The sequence below is a fragment of the Gopherus evgoodei genome, chromosome 4, assembly GCF_007399415.2.
Source record: "Gopherus evgoodei ecotype Sinaloan lineage chromosome 4, rGopEvg1_v1.p, whole genome shotgun sequence".
Lineage (NCBI taxonomy): Eukaryota > Metazoa > Chordata > Testudines > Testudinidae > Gopherus > Gopherus evgoodei.
In genome coordinates this window covers 120372504-120387077 of record NC_044325.1, presented here as the reverse complement: position 1 = coordinate 120387077, position 14574 = coordinate 120372504, and the positions used below count along the sequence as shown (strand labels likewise).

The following is a 14574-nucleotide window of genomic DNA, read 5'->3' as shown; positions in this document are numbered from 1 at the left end:
CTCCCCCTGCATCATAATGTTCCTTAAAGGCAGGAACTAGATAGCTAAGTCTTTTCCATCAGCTTAGACTAATGAAAAGAATAAAGCTTTTAGGGACAAATTTTTCTCTCCTATGCAATTCCACTGAAACCCTCAAGGATGCATGATGATGATAGGGGTGATATTTACTCATGTAAATCAGTAACCCTGTTGACTTCAGTACAGCTACATTGATTCACAGCAGCTGAGAATCTGGCCCTGAGTAGAGTATGGACCTCAGGATCAGATACAGCCCAGGTATTGTACATACAACTCCCAGTAACTACAATAAAAGCACCACTGTGGACTCAGAGCAATGAATTTTGAAGCTGTGTACGCTCAGATAAGCCAGCTGTGCACTTGTTATTTAGTTAGGAGTTGTTTCTATTTATTAACCTGCCTTGCCCTTCTCACTGCTGAGTTAACCCTCAGCGCTTCATGGCTTTTTGATGGAGAAGCCAAACCAGAAGCTGTGATCCCTGAGACAGTGCAGTAAATAATTTTTATTTTTATCGTTGCGTATGACCAGCAGCTGTACAGGGTTGGGCTGTGGGTTTGTCAAATTTTACCTGTTAAACAGGCTTAGGACTGATCTGTACATTAAAGGGATACCTCCAAGGTGCATGTTACTCTTCTCTCTCTCACTCAGCATTGATTTGTGCCCAGCACGCTATTAGAGGTGCCATCTCTAAAGAGACAGGATCTGACTAATTGCATCCTCCTGCTCAAATTCTCTCTGCAGTCTCAATTTGCTACTGCATTCTTCCTTACTTTCTGTGCTAAGCTTGTAGCATTACTGTGTGCCACTTACAGTATTGCAATTCAGAGGTAGCTGCATTTCAGTGATGCATGAAGGGTTGCCTGTGTGAAGGAGCTTTGGGATGAAAGTTTCTATATAAATGTGAGTTTAGTATTAATACCCAACATCATGCATTTAAGCCAATTCAATAAAACTACTTTCAATCGCTTTCACCAATGCTAGAAAGAGCATTTCAAGGCTCTGGGCAAAAATGTGTCAGGGTTCCCTTTCAAATGCACACTATATCCTACTCTCGTGATAGTTTTGGAAGTGTTCATAAAAAAGCAGTTGTAACAGCCCTAATGTGGACACAGTTATAGTGATGTAAAAGTGCTTCATGCAGAGATAACTTGTTCCCTTTCCCATATGGAAATAGCTATACCAATATGAGTGCCTTTTAGCCCTGGATTGTACTGTTATAACTATTTCAGTTTTCTTAAAAAACAAAATAAAAAAACATTGAAATAATTATTGGTACAAAACCTGTGTGTAAGTCAGGCTTAAGTCACAAGTGATTTTGAAAATGTTACCCTGAAGTTTGTAAATGCCTAGCACAATGTATGTATTTTCCACCCCATACTGTATCATCTGAGCCCTTCCCAGACACTAACACATATTTTCAGAACTCCCCATAGTAGTATGGGAGGTATTATCCCCATTTTACAGATGGGTAAACTGACACTAGGATTAAGGCTGAGCTTTCCAAAGTTGGCTAAGAGATTTGGACATCCCAAATCCAAATGCCTGTGGCAGCTTTGAAAATCTCTGCTGAAGTGACTCGGCCCAGTCATACAGGAAGTTTGTGTCAAAGCTGGAAACTGACCCAGATGGCCTGTGTCCCATGCCAATATCTTAACGACTAACAACTCTAACAAGTTCATGGTCCTGCCCCCAAGCCAATATTTAAAATGGCCTTCACATTTCAATTCTTTACCATCCAAACCTAGCCCAACTCTTTGCTTAATAAACCAAAGCAACATTTAAAAAAAAAAGACATGTATTGTATAAAATCACCTTTATTAAAAAATTACAATATTATTGCACAGTATTTCAAGCAACCATTACTGAGCATTTTAAAATATGTACAACATACCTGGCATCCAGAATAAGGGAGGCCAGGAAAATATTTTAAATGCCACATCAGCCTGGCACCTGCTGCATTAATGACTTGATTCAATATGGCACATAGACACATGTGTAACTTTAAGCCTGTGACTGGTCCACTGAAGTCCAATGGGGGGCCCTTGAGTGGCCACCTTGGACTTCAGTGGATGAGTCACATGCTTAAAGTTTCAGACTCGCATGCAGGCATGTGTATATCAGGGCTTGATTCCCTTGCCGTGTTTCATAATCTAGTCACTTAGATGTAAATAACAAATGTAAAACCTAGCATTAGCACAAGGCTGACAAATCAAAAATTCACAAATCAGGGTGTTAGAAAAGCTAAGATATTTTTGACCGCAAGATTCATTCAGTCACTGTGCTCAAGTCATATCCTTTTGGCATAGATTAATACATACTTTTTTAGAGCTAACACTGAACAAGGAAAACAGGAATGATGACAGCAAGAATCAATGTCTGGAATGTCCTGTCTCTGAGTGCTTTGTTGCCCAGCCTTAATGGGTAGGGATGATAGGAGTTTGCATTTAATAGCCTTGATCATTTAAGAAAAATAGAAAAGATTCAATTTAATCTTTAAACTCCACATTGAGGACTTGTCTAAATACAGAATTGACACCAACAGTGGCATCCCAGCAGAAAAGTCTCATAGTAAAGACAGGTCATATGAGTATTGCTAGAGGTCCATCTTTTGCCTCCTGTTTTCTTGTAGTGGCTTTTGAGTGCTTTGCTCATGCTGTGACATTGAATAGGGTCCCACTGTGACCCTTTGGGGCTAACTATTTAGAGATGTCTTCATAGACTGCGTTATTCTGATTTTTTTTTTAAAGGGCTGCCTGTACCCTTGCGTCTCTCCAGATGGCAAGGTGATCAAAGATCTCTGCATGTTTCCATGCTGTTGCACAAGGCATTAGATGGCAGTAATAGCACTGCTGGAAGGCTTGAAGGTTGTACTCCAGGAAAAAATGGACTGTTCCTGGCCTCCTGCCAGCATTTGAACAGGGAGGGGACCTCTTGGCAACATGACCCCAGAGCAGTGGTGGGCACCTAGGTAAACAGACAGGTTGGTCCTGGCAAAATACACTGGGATAGAAGCTGGCATACTGCCAATCTAGTGTGAAATGAGCTGTGCATGAATGTCAACGTTAGTCTGCACTGCCTCACTACACAAGGAACTTTCAAAGTGGATTGTACAATAAAGTATTTCTGGGCCAGTTAGTCCACTTGGAAGAATTGCAGCATATGTGGAGTGGGAAGGTCGTTTGAGTGCTCACTAGCTAAAGTTAGTGTGATTTTAAACCCACGCATGTGGACAAGCCCTACATGTGAATTAAACCAATTTAGCTAAACCACTGAAACTTTGTTGCACGAGTTTAAGTGTGTGTCACTTAGGTTTAGCTTGGTCCCATTAAAAGGCCAATGTTAAAAGGCCCCGATCCCACAATAGGCTCCAAGTCAGTGGACCCCAGCCTTCCCTGGCACTTAGTGTGACAGGATCTTCCCACACAGGATTCTCTGCAGTTCTGGGGTCTACCTGTACATTTGCAGATTTCAGAGTGTTTTCTGTTGGGCATATTCCAACTGGGCTTTAGCTCTGTGAATCTGACACTAACATATATTTTTCAAACCTAGCGGTCAGTCCTCATTGAAGGCCGACAAGGGCCCAGTCCACAAAGGTATCCAAGCAGTGTAACGCCTAGCTCTCAGGCAGCCTGCCACCTCATGGAATGATCAGTCTGACCTAGGTGTTGAGGCTCCCCATGCAAGGGCATGGGGAGAGTTAGGTGCCTGTGGAAGGGATCTTCTGAAGCCAGCCAGCTTAGCAGACAGTGGCCTAAACTAGGCAGGAGTGAAGTGCCAACAAGTGCAGGGTTTAAGAGAGGGAGCCACCCTACCCTATTGCCATCCAATGATTAGGGTACTCACTTGGGATGTAGGAGATTTAGGGTAAGGCCCTGCTCTGCACCCTTACCTATAGGAGGAACTACTGTGATCACTTTAGTAAAAGAGAGAATAGCCAATCCCTGGGTGATGGAGGTGTACAGGAGCATTGACGGACTCCACTGGAAAGAGAAGAACTGGTGAGACATGAAATACAAAGGCGATAGAGAAAGTAAGCAATCTACTCTACAGCCCAGCCAGCAAAGCCCAGTTTAATGACAACTGAAGGATTAAAATGAACTACTGAAGATAAAGGCAGGTCCTCTGCCATAGATTACCATCAGATTGCCTGACTCAATGAAATGCTAACACAGGATCTCCGAAAGATCCAAGGGCTGGTTTACATTGGCCAGCAATTGGTGTCGCTCGCTGCACCACAGCAAATCCCACATACAGCTGAGAAGAGCCCCAATCTGCTTCAGTGGAACTAACTGCTGTTTGAAACTGAGGTGAGCACCACTCATGCCAAACACAAATTTCTTTGTGTGTATTTGGAGTTTGCAGTGGCTGGTCACTGAGTAATGGAATGAAGGCAAAATTCTTAATGTAGACAAGGCCTCAAAGTGCTTTAGATATTAATTATTTAAGCTGCACAGCATCCAGGTGAGGTAGGTAGGTGTTTGCCCCATTACATAAATGGAGGCACTAAGAGGTTAATTTGCACAAGGCTACACATCATTACAGTAAGAACCAGTGATCAGCAGTCAGGAATCCAGTCTCACATCTAGTCAAGAAATAGATCTTAGATGTATAGTAGGAAGGAGAGTCAGCTGGGACAGAGACTGTCCCTCCAAACTGGGGACAATGTTGGTACAGCAGACAGGGCAACCTCACCCATCTCCACAGACATGGGCTTTATATGGTATTTCCTCTGAGCAATTTAGGAGGAGGGTGTAGGGGTAAAATCATGTTTGCTCCTGATGGTGGAAAAGCATGACAAATTTAGCAAAAATCTAGCCATTTTTAGCCTTCTTTGAAATTGGACAAACTGTTATGTTTGGCCAACAGTGCAAATGTTTTCCCCCAGCTCTGAGGAGACACCTTTGAAATGCAGCATTTCTTAAAAAGATGCAATCTTCTTCCCTGCCACTGTGAGATTCTAAATGATCTGCTCATGCAAGTTTACCATTGCGTTGTTTCCCCCTCAATTAAGAGGCAAAGTCCAAAACAATAGGAAAGAATGAGCTGTAGTTGCAGGGTTTGTGGGAGGTGCCTGTATAGTGCCTCCAAAGCCCACAGCACTGTCCTGCTGGATACTGGGTCCATGGTCTCCGCTTCTGACCTCTACTGTGTGCTCAGTGACTCGCTATACGTCTGTAGAGTGATCTATTTTCCTGGAAGATACAGAAACAATCCAGGTAGTTCAATAACTCTGATGGTGTCACTGGAACAGAACAATCAAACTTGAGATGAGTAAGAACTAGTGAGAAGGGCTGGTCGAAAAAGTTCTAGCAAAGCCATTTTACTACGGCAAGCAGGGTTTCAATTAAAAGACTTTTTGTGAAACGAGTCTGCTAGTCTCAACAAAGTTAGATTATATGGGAAAAAAACCCAAATGGCAGAAAGCCAACATATTTTGATTTGGCTATACCATCACACTGTCTTCTAGAAATTGTAGTTCAGTTCCCTCATGTCCCCATTCTCCTCGCAGACAGGGTTTCCTAGCTGGGCTACATCTCCCATCATACCTCATGATCAGGGACTCCCATGATGCACCACTTCCCTTTGTTAATAGAGGGAGACTGTGGTGCTCCATGTGAAATATAGTCCAACCTACAAAGGAGAATGGTAGCATGAAGCATCTGAACTACAACTCCCATAGGGCATTACAGCAGCATTTCTTCAGTTTTCAGCGGATATATTTAAATTTTGACTTTTTACCAAAAAAAGTCAAAATTTTTCCATGGAAAGTTGAGAAATTTTCATTTCTGTGGGAGTTTTCTGGAGGGGGAAGTCCCTCCACCCCAAAAAAAACACAGTCATTTTCTGGCCAGCTTTAGTTTTGATTCATCTAATCCAGGGGTTCTCAAGATGTAGTCTGTGGATTAATAAAGGGCTATGGAGCCCTCCCTCATACTCCGTAGAATGAGGAACGTGGCTAGCCAAGCACCAGGGGATTGGGAGGGCAGGCGGGTCTCTCAGAGGTGCACTCTGTCTCTTGGATGAGGCGGTTTCCAGAATGAAAAATCTGGAGAATCACTGGGCTAATCCAGCCTCCAGGGGCCAAGGATGGATTGCTCCTTCTATTCCCCAGTCTAGTTTTAAGTGAAACCAGGGATAGTCCTTCCACTGCTTCCTTTGACAGGCTAACCCCAATGCTTGCAGGACTCTCTTCTAAGAAGTCACATGCCACCAGCCTCCATCTCACGCTTCCTCTACTGAACAGCCAGGTTAGATGTCAGGAGGTTGACCTGTGATAGAATTGGTAGTCGAGACCCTAGGATGCCTACGCTTTGCCAGTGGAGTAGAGATGACCTCTGGCCAACACAGATCATTTTGTATCCCTTATACTGATTCCAGCCTGGGCAGAATGTAAGATGTTGTCAAGCCCTGACAGAGACCGTTCTGTTCCACCTTTCTGCTCTGGCCACTCCTATTCAGAGTAGCTCTCTGAGTGGAGCGGTGGTTGAGTGAGGGCAGCTACTATTAATGGTATCTGTGCCGAGGAGGTGCAGTGACTAATCCCAAAGTCACACAGCCAGTCAGGACAAGAAGCCAAGTCTCCTGCTCTAGATCACACTGCCTTCCAGGAGAGATAGTGCTCCAGAACCCTTCACAGCTATTCCTAGGACAGCACCTACCTGAGTACTCCCCGTAGATTTTCATGTTTTTTCTGCAGGTGCTTATTCTTAACCGATTGGGGGACGTCGGGTACATACCAGGCTGCAATCAGCTTGATGCACAGAGCCACGTGCTGAAATGAGCAAGCAGAGCCCACCATGCAGTCAGAACCAGTTCTCAGGAGAGATCAGTGACCCAGCAGCGATTAGCAAGGAGTAATAACTCCATGGCCATGCTCAGCTACTACATTGGCATATACCAAATACTCAAGCCAATCCAGTGCCCAATCCAACTCCCATTGAAATCATTCAAGACTCCCATTGACTTCAGTGGGAGTTTGATTGAAGTCATAAAATACACACACACACACACAGCTGCATCCAGGGATGATTTCTGGGGTAATGCCTCCCCTTAGGGCCCCAAATTCAGGCTACTATGGGCCCCTCAAAACATCAACCCCCTCTCATTCCAGTCCTGGGAAACCTGGGCCAGAGAGGGTGGCAGATCAAGCCATGAGGACCCACAGTCCCTGGTTTCTCTTAGCTTTATGTCTGGCTCTGGATGCACCCCCACACTCCCTTTTGAAATGCCAGCTTTGCAATGGTACCACTGTCAGCAGAGCAGACTTTGAGGCTGCCTTAATTTGCCCCCAGCCAAGGGCAGTGGCTGTTTTTCCTGCTAGTCACCTGTGCATGGCATTGCCTGAAGGGAAGATGGCAAGTGAGCAGGGGACTAACAGCAGGAGTGAGTGACTGTCAGCAGGCACACAAGGGTAGGGGAGAGGGAAACGATGACAGGTGTGGGTGAGGGCAGGAGAACATGGAGGAGGGTCTGAAGGCAGGTGAAGGGAGCAGGGATCTGATGCAAAGGGCAGTGCCATGATAAAGGAGCTAATTAGCTCACTAAAGAGGTCAGGCTGGGGACAAGAGAAGGAAACACCCTCAGCCAGTGCGGAAGCAGCACCCTCAGAGTGCCCAGCCATGCATGCTCACACTCTCCACTGACAGTCACTCCCCAGGGAAGAACATGTGACTTTCTTTCCCCCACCGCCTCGGTCTCCTTCCCCATACTGTACGGACATTGCTGACTCCACAGCACTCACCTCAAATAAAATAAGGAAGGCGAGCCGGGCTGCAAAAACGTGCCAGAACTGGACAGAGTAGTTGTAGTCATCGGAGTTCCTGTAATCCCGGTACCTATAGGACAACACCCGTCAGCGCTGTGTCATTGCCCATCAAATCCCCTCCCTAGCTGGTCACAGTCCATCTCTCTCTGTGACTGTGAGTCACAGGAGTTAGTGCTGGGAAAGGCCTACTGGTTTATTTAGTCCCTCTCCTGCTTGGCCCAAGGGCAGCTTGTTCAGTTCAGGTATAGGGCTTCCTCCAGCTGACCTTCCCATTGTCCATTCACAGATCCCCAGCATAGATCCAATGACTTCAGGGGATCCAAACTGATTTACACCAGCTATGGATCTTGTCTTCCACTCTCCCAGTCAGTGGAGGGCTGAAGGGAAGCATGCCTGTGTTACCTGAAAACAGTCAAGATATTTTTTGTAGAGGATATTTGCAATATTTGTTGGGGATGGGTGGGAGGGTATTATTATGAGGATGTGTACAAGGGTGCTGGAACAATTTGTATAGTGGGGTGCTAAGAGCCATTGACCGAAACTGTATACCCTGTATATAATGGAAACCACTTCAAGCCAGGGGGGCGGCAGCACCTGTGGACATGAGACTGGATGATGGATCCATGCTATTGTCCCCTATTACCTGCATTCTGTGATCTCACTCCTCATAAAATCTGGAAGCTTTTCGGGCAGCTTCATCTGCCATTCAAAGTCCTGGACATGGAACACCGAGAGGCTGTTGTTGATGTAACCTGTCAAACAGCTGCATAGGAAGAAAACATGGCACTAGACAGTGGCTTAATAGTGCCCCAATGGGATCGTCAAGGCAAGGATACCCAGGTGAGGATTAGAAGAGATGGGCATCTTTAGCTCACTTCCAGGTAGTTCTTTTCAGGGTGGGAATCTAAGTCCTGATCCTGCTCTAATTGAAATTAATGGCAAAAGCCCCATTGACTTTGATGGTGCAGGAACAAGGGATGCTTATTAAAAAAATCATAAAATTACAGAGTGTTTCCTAAGCATAAGAACTGTCTCTGCAAACTGCTGGGCACTTGCAACTCCCATGGAGGCCGAGGGCTCTTATTAACTCCCAGGATGTGCTCAGGCCCCTGGCATGAATGGGCCTGCTCAGGAAACATTCCCCATCCCAGAGAGCAATGTAAAGGGCTGATTCTGGATGTGAAGTCCCAGTGAAGTCAAGGGAATTGAGGACACATTACCTTGTGCAGGATCCAACTCAGAGGCAAGACAAGGCATGGAATGCACAAGGAGGAGAGATTGTTGGTTAAAAGGGAGATGGGATGATTTCTGGAGCAGTGCAATTTAAGGGGGTGGGATTTAGAATCATAGAATATCAGGGTTGGAAGGGACCTTAGGAGATCATCTAGTCCAACCCCCTGCTCAAAGCAGGACCAACACCAACTAAATCATCCCACCAGAGCTTTGACAAGCCGGGCCTTCAAAACCTCTGAGGATGGAGATTCCACCTGCTCCCTAGGTAACACATTCCAGTGCTTCACCACCCTCCTAGTGAAATAGTGTTTCCTAATATCTAACCTAGACCTCCCCCACTGCAACTTGAGACCACTGGTACTTGTTCTGTCATCTGCCATCACGAAGAACAGCTGAGCTCCATCCTCTTTGGAACCCCCCTTCAGGTAGTTGAAGGCTGCTATCAAATCCCCCCTCACTCTTCTCTTCTGCAGACTAAATAAACCCAGTTCCCTCAGCCTCTCCTCGTAAGTCATGTGCCCCAGCCCCCTAATATTTTTCGTTACCCTCCAATTTGTCCACATCCCTTCTGTAGTTGGGGGAGGAAAGAGAAAGAGGGTGCTTCTTGGAGAGGGGCTGAGAGACAGTTCCAGGCTGGGACTAATCCACTCTTTTACTGCTTGACCAAACAGCACACAATTAAAACAATCCATTATTGACTCCACATGTAGAGAATTAGATCACATGGTAGGAATCAGGTAGCCCAGAGTGAAAAAACCGACCAAGTGCACTCTTGCAGTGCTAACAGCCACAGTTAACAGCTGTTTTTACACAAAATGTAAGAGCTTCCCTATGGATTTCTGTGTGGATTACTTTAGTGTCTATTTCAAAAGCAAGCATTAATTAGTTTGAATAGCCAGAATGGCCAGCAGCCAGTGAATGGGTTTCTTTTTGGTAGTCACCTGAGCACAATTAGCAGGTGTTTGCATCATTCGTGTACAAAGCAGATATCGACTTGTCAGCAGACCTGCTCTGCCCTGTGCAAAATTCGGAGTGGAAAATAACTTTGGCTGCAGTTCTTGATCAACCCTCTAGAGGTCACTACCTCACCCGTTGCCAAAACTGGCTGTTCTGTATCCCTCTGCGGATTTCCCAATAGCCTATTGTGCATCTTAGGGCAAAGACTGCTGGGAAGAACACGATGCACATCCTATAGGAGCAGCGCCAGCTCCTGGAACTTGTCCCCCCATCCCAAGAGCCACAAGGAGTGAGAGGGAACATACGACAGGAGCAAATCTCCCGCGCTCCTGGCTGGGCTTTGCCACCCAGTGGGGCCGGGAGAGATGGCTTTCCCCACACTGCAGGGACAGGCTTACTTAGACACAGAAAGTGAGCGAGGTGGCTGTGGTTCAGGAAAGGCTGTGGCAGTTGTGGGGTGACACTTACTTGATATCGGTGCGGTTCTGCAGCATGCATGGGCTGTATGTGTATTTGTAGACCTGCATGGGGATGAAGTCTGAGGTGATGGCAATCACCAGGCCATTGCCAATGACGGCCAAAATACCAATGGCCTCCAGAACCTGCAGCCAGATGCCTGCAAGGGAACAGAAGTCAGAGACATGCTGTCAATAACCTAGTCCCAGATTTGGACCTTGGAGTCCAAAATATGGGGGTTAGCCTGAAAACCTCCAAGCTTAGTTACCAGCTTGGACCTGGTAAGCTGCCACCACCCAAAAAATTAGAGTGTTTTGGGGCACTCTGGTCCCCCCAAAACCCTTCCCTGGGGACCCCAAGACCCAAATCCTTTGAGTCTCACAACAAAGGGAAATAAACCTTTTCCCTTCCCCCCTCCAGGTGTTCCTGGAGAGATACACAGAAGCAAACTCCGTGAATCTAAACAGAGGGAGTTCACCCTCTCTATTTCCAGTCCTGGAAAACAGAAGTACTTCCCTCTTCACCCAGAGGGAATGCAAAGTCAGGCTAGTAAATAAAACACACACAGATTTCCCCCTGACTTCTTCCTCCCACCAATTCCCTGGTGAGCTGCAGACTCAATTCCCTGAAGTTCCCCACTAAAGAAAAACTCCAACAGGTCTTAAAAGAAAGCTTTATATAAAAAGAAAGAAAAATACATAAAAATGGTCTCTCTGTATTAAGGTGACAAATACAGGGTCATTTGCTTAAAAGAAATACGAATAAACAGCCTTATTCAAAAAGAATACAATTCAAAGCACTCCAGCAACTATAGACATGTAAATACAAAAAGAAAAACAATAGAAACCTTACTGTCTTACTATATTGTACTCACAACTTGGAAACAGAAGATTAGAAAGCAGGAAACAGAAATCACTTCTCATAGCCGAGAGAGTGAGTCAGATAGCAGACCAAGAACAAAGGACTCACACACAAACTTCCCTCCACCCAGAGTTGAAAAAATCCTGTTTCCTGATTGGTCCTCTGGTCAGGTGCTTCAGATACTTCTTTCCAGGTGAAACAGACGTTAACCCTTAGCTATCTGTTTATGACACATGCCCAGCTAGGTGCTTCCACAGCTGCTTTGGTGCCCAGGACACCGCTCTGCGAGCTTTGCCATTGCCACGAATGGGAGGAGGTTTGGGCTTGACCAGGCTGATCTCTGGAGTTGTGTTCTGTGGGGCACAGCGTGGTGACCCAGCACAGCACCCTTGCATCAACAAGAGCACTACAATGATGAGCCTTATCCAGTACTGTATGCACCCAGTGATGTGGGCAGACGGGCTGCGTGTGAACATGAGGAACTAGCTGTGTATTCAAGGCCAAAGCAAATTGTATCTAGATTCTATCCATGCCTCTACCAATGCACCTGAGTCCTGACTTACAGCCCTCCTGCTGTTTCAGTCCTGCCTCCTCCACCACCCGCAGCTCTTCCAATGCACCCTCTATCTCTAACTGTCCCCTGAAATAGCAGAAAGAGGAGCAGACAATGTTCTGGCACCATGACTTAGGGAAAGAGTCTGCTGCAGTAGTTAGTGCCATTGTTCAGTCTTGGGCTAAGATTAGCCCTCCCACCCCCCATTGTGCCTTCTTTATCAGGCCCATGCTCTTCATGGAGAGCCCCTCCCCGGGCCCCCACTCACCGATGTCATTGGCTTTCCTAGGCACTATGCGCCTCTGCAGCTGCACCATCTTGATGGCATCCAGTCGGATCTCAAAGAGGTTATTGATGAAGGCCATTAGCGGGGCAAGGGGGAAGGCAGCCACAAAGATGGTGGTGAAGCTATACTGGATCACTGAGAACAGGACAAAGTACAGGTACCGTGAGGGAGCTGTAGGGACATTCAGCCCAAGTACTTACTGTATGTGCGATGCCTCAAAGCCGGATATTGGCATGGCCCTGAGTGGCCAGGCAGCATGAGAGGATGAGTCAGATACCCCCTCTAGCCCTCCATGTGATCTGCTCACTTCATGGCTGTAGCCGGGGGGGGCGGGGAGGGAAGATCAGGGGCTGCATGCCCAGTTACCAACTTACCCCAACCTCATCCATGCAGGACTGATCACAGAGGGGTGGGACCTTGACTCTGCCCCCATTCCCCGAAGTGCAGACTGCTCAGCTGAACAGGGATGGGGGGAGGAGAGGGGAGAGTAGTTGCTAGTGGTCACAGCCAGTACCCAAATGCTACCAGAAGCAAGGGCAGGACAGGGCAGGAAAGGAATTTGGTCACCCCTGAGGCACAAATCCTTCCCAGGCCACCTCCTGGGATGTCACAGTTACCTGCCAGGTCTTGCTCGGGGCAAGATGTGTGCAAGTGACCCCAAGCAGGTGTGTGGGTGAATCTACCCAGTCTGTGCCCATTTCTCCCTGGGCTCTGTAGTCTTAGCTCAGGGATGGGCTACGGAATGGGTGAGCGGCAGGGCTGGTTCCCTCGTACCTTCCCCTCAACAGTGAACGCACAGTCACCAAGCCTGACTGTGTTCCACAAGCCACATGTGGAGACCTAGGACCTGCCCCCACTCCCAGGGATGTGAATGGGCGTTTGGTATTACCACTCTGTCACAGGGGTGGCCAGTTTCTCTCACAGGAGCCCCAGTCCTGCTAGCTGCAAGGGTATGACTCCCCTTAGCCCCAACATCAGGAACTGGACCCCTGGAGCAGCTCCAGGGCATTCAGAACACACTTTACGTACTGGGTGCAAGGAAACCTAGGATGAGTAAGCAGCTAAAACCTGCTGCCCCTGGATAAAAACTGACCCAAAGAGCAGGGCCGGCTCTAGCCATTTCGCCGCTCCAAGCACGGCAGCACGCCGCGGGGGCACTCTGCCGCTCACCGGTCCCGCGGCTCCAGTGGACCTCCCACAGGCGTCCCAGCGGAGGGTCTGCTGGTCCCGCCGCTCTGGTGGACCTCCCGCAGGCGTGCCTTCGGATGCTCCACCAGAGCCGCGGGACCAGCGGACCCTCCGCAGGCACGCCTGTCGGAGGTCCCCCAGAGCCACCTGGGGGACCCTCCCGGCAACCGGCAGAGCGCCCCCCCGTGGCATGCCGCCCCAAGCACGCGCTTGGCACGCTGGGGCCTGGAGTCGGCCTTGCCAAAGAGAAGAGGCAATGGGAATGGACAGGCGTGGGCCCAGAACACAGCACCTGAGAACCAGGCATTGTCTGCTGCCCACTAGTTACACCCGTGACCCCAGAGCATCACATACTCATTTCCAAGAACTCGTCAAACAAGCTGAAGACGTTGACCTCGTTGAGTTGGTAGTTCTTGAGCCACTGCTCCTTGCAGGAGTCCTCGGGTCCTTTCTCCATGTGAACCTTGTCTTTGTCCTTTGGGTTGGGAAGTGATTTTCGGAACCTTAATCTTAGCCAGCTGCAGGGACAGTAACACAAGGGCAGAGGGGTGAGGGTTATATACTAATGAGCCAAGTGTGGGGGCTACCAGAGCAGCTCCCTGCACTGGGCCAATGGTAACCCCTCTGGAACACTGACATGGAGACCTGAGCATTGGGTTGGTTCTGCTGTAAGGTCTCACACACACTCTCCTCCTTCCCCTCTCTCAAACATATCACCTTCTGCTGATGTTATTGAGGGAATTCTTACCAATAGCAGAAGGCAGTTTCCATCTGTAAGATGGCCAATAGCTGTAGTTTACCAACAGCCTGACCATGTATCCCGTTCTGACACTGACAAGCACGTGAGGAATCCCACTAAAATCAACAGGGCTATTTTGGTGTGACTACTCCCCAGGACAAGTAAAGTTGAGGCTTAAAAATTCAAGTGGCGGTAAACATACTAAATAGCTAGGAGGCCACTCCAAATGTCAAAGAAAATTAGTTTTAAAAGAAAATTGGAGTGAATTTTTAGTGTCAGGTCAAAGGTGCCAGTTAGAGCTGTTCATGGGGAATAATTTATTCAGTGAGTTCAGCCCTCTCTCTCTCTGACTTGTCCAGGAGCAAAGCCCCATTTTATTTATTTGTTCTTTTCTCAAATCGTTTGTGTGACAAGGTCTGAACTGAACTCTGCGTACGGACCTTCCTGTCCATTGTTCTGTATTCGGAATGCACTGTTCTGGCTCTGTGATTAGTCACGGTGTCACATGGTATTGTTC

The 14574-nt window shown here is 47.4% G+C and overlaps 1 protein-coding gene across 5 annotated transcripts in view; it reads right to left on the bottom strand.

Annotated features, from left to right (window-relative positions):
* Window positions 1-1815: 1815 nt before the first annotated feature.
* ANO9 (anoctamin 9) overlaps window positions 1816-14574 on the bottom strand; it is a 41731-nt gene continuing 28972 nt past the window's right edge. For all 5 annotated transcript variants that reach the window (XM_030560752.1, XM_030560756.1, XM_030560753.1 and 2 more), the window contains 7 exons: window positions 13673-13836; window positions 12113-12265; window positions 10443-10590; window positions 8428-8547; window positions 7761-7854; window positions 6679-6791; window positions 1816-5211 (listed from right to left, as the gene is read on the bottom strand). In XM_030560752.1, the coding sequence (XP_030416612.1) occupies window positions 5184-5211; window positions 6679-6791; window positions 7761-7854; window positions 8428-8547; window positions 10443-10590; window positions 12113-12265; window positions 13673-13836 (820 nt within the window). In that variant the 3' untranslated portion in view covers window positions 1816-5183. The remainder of the gene's footprint in view (window positions 5212-6678; window positions 6792-7760; window positions 7855-8427; window positions 8548-10442; window positions 10591-12112; window positions 12266-13672; window positions 13837-14574) is intronic.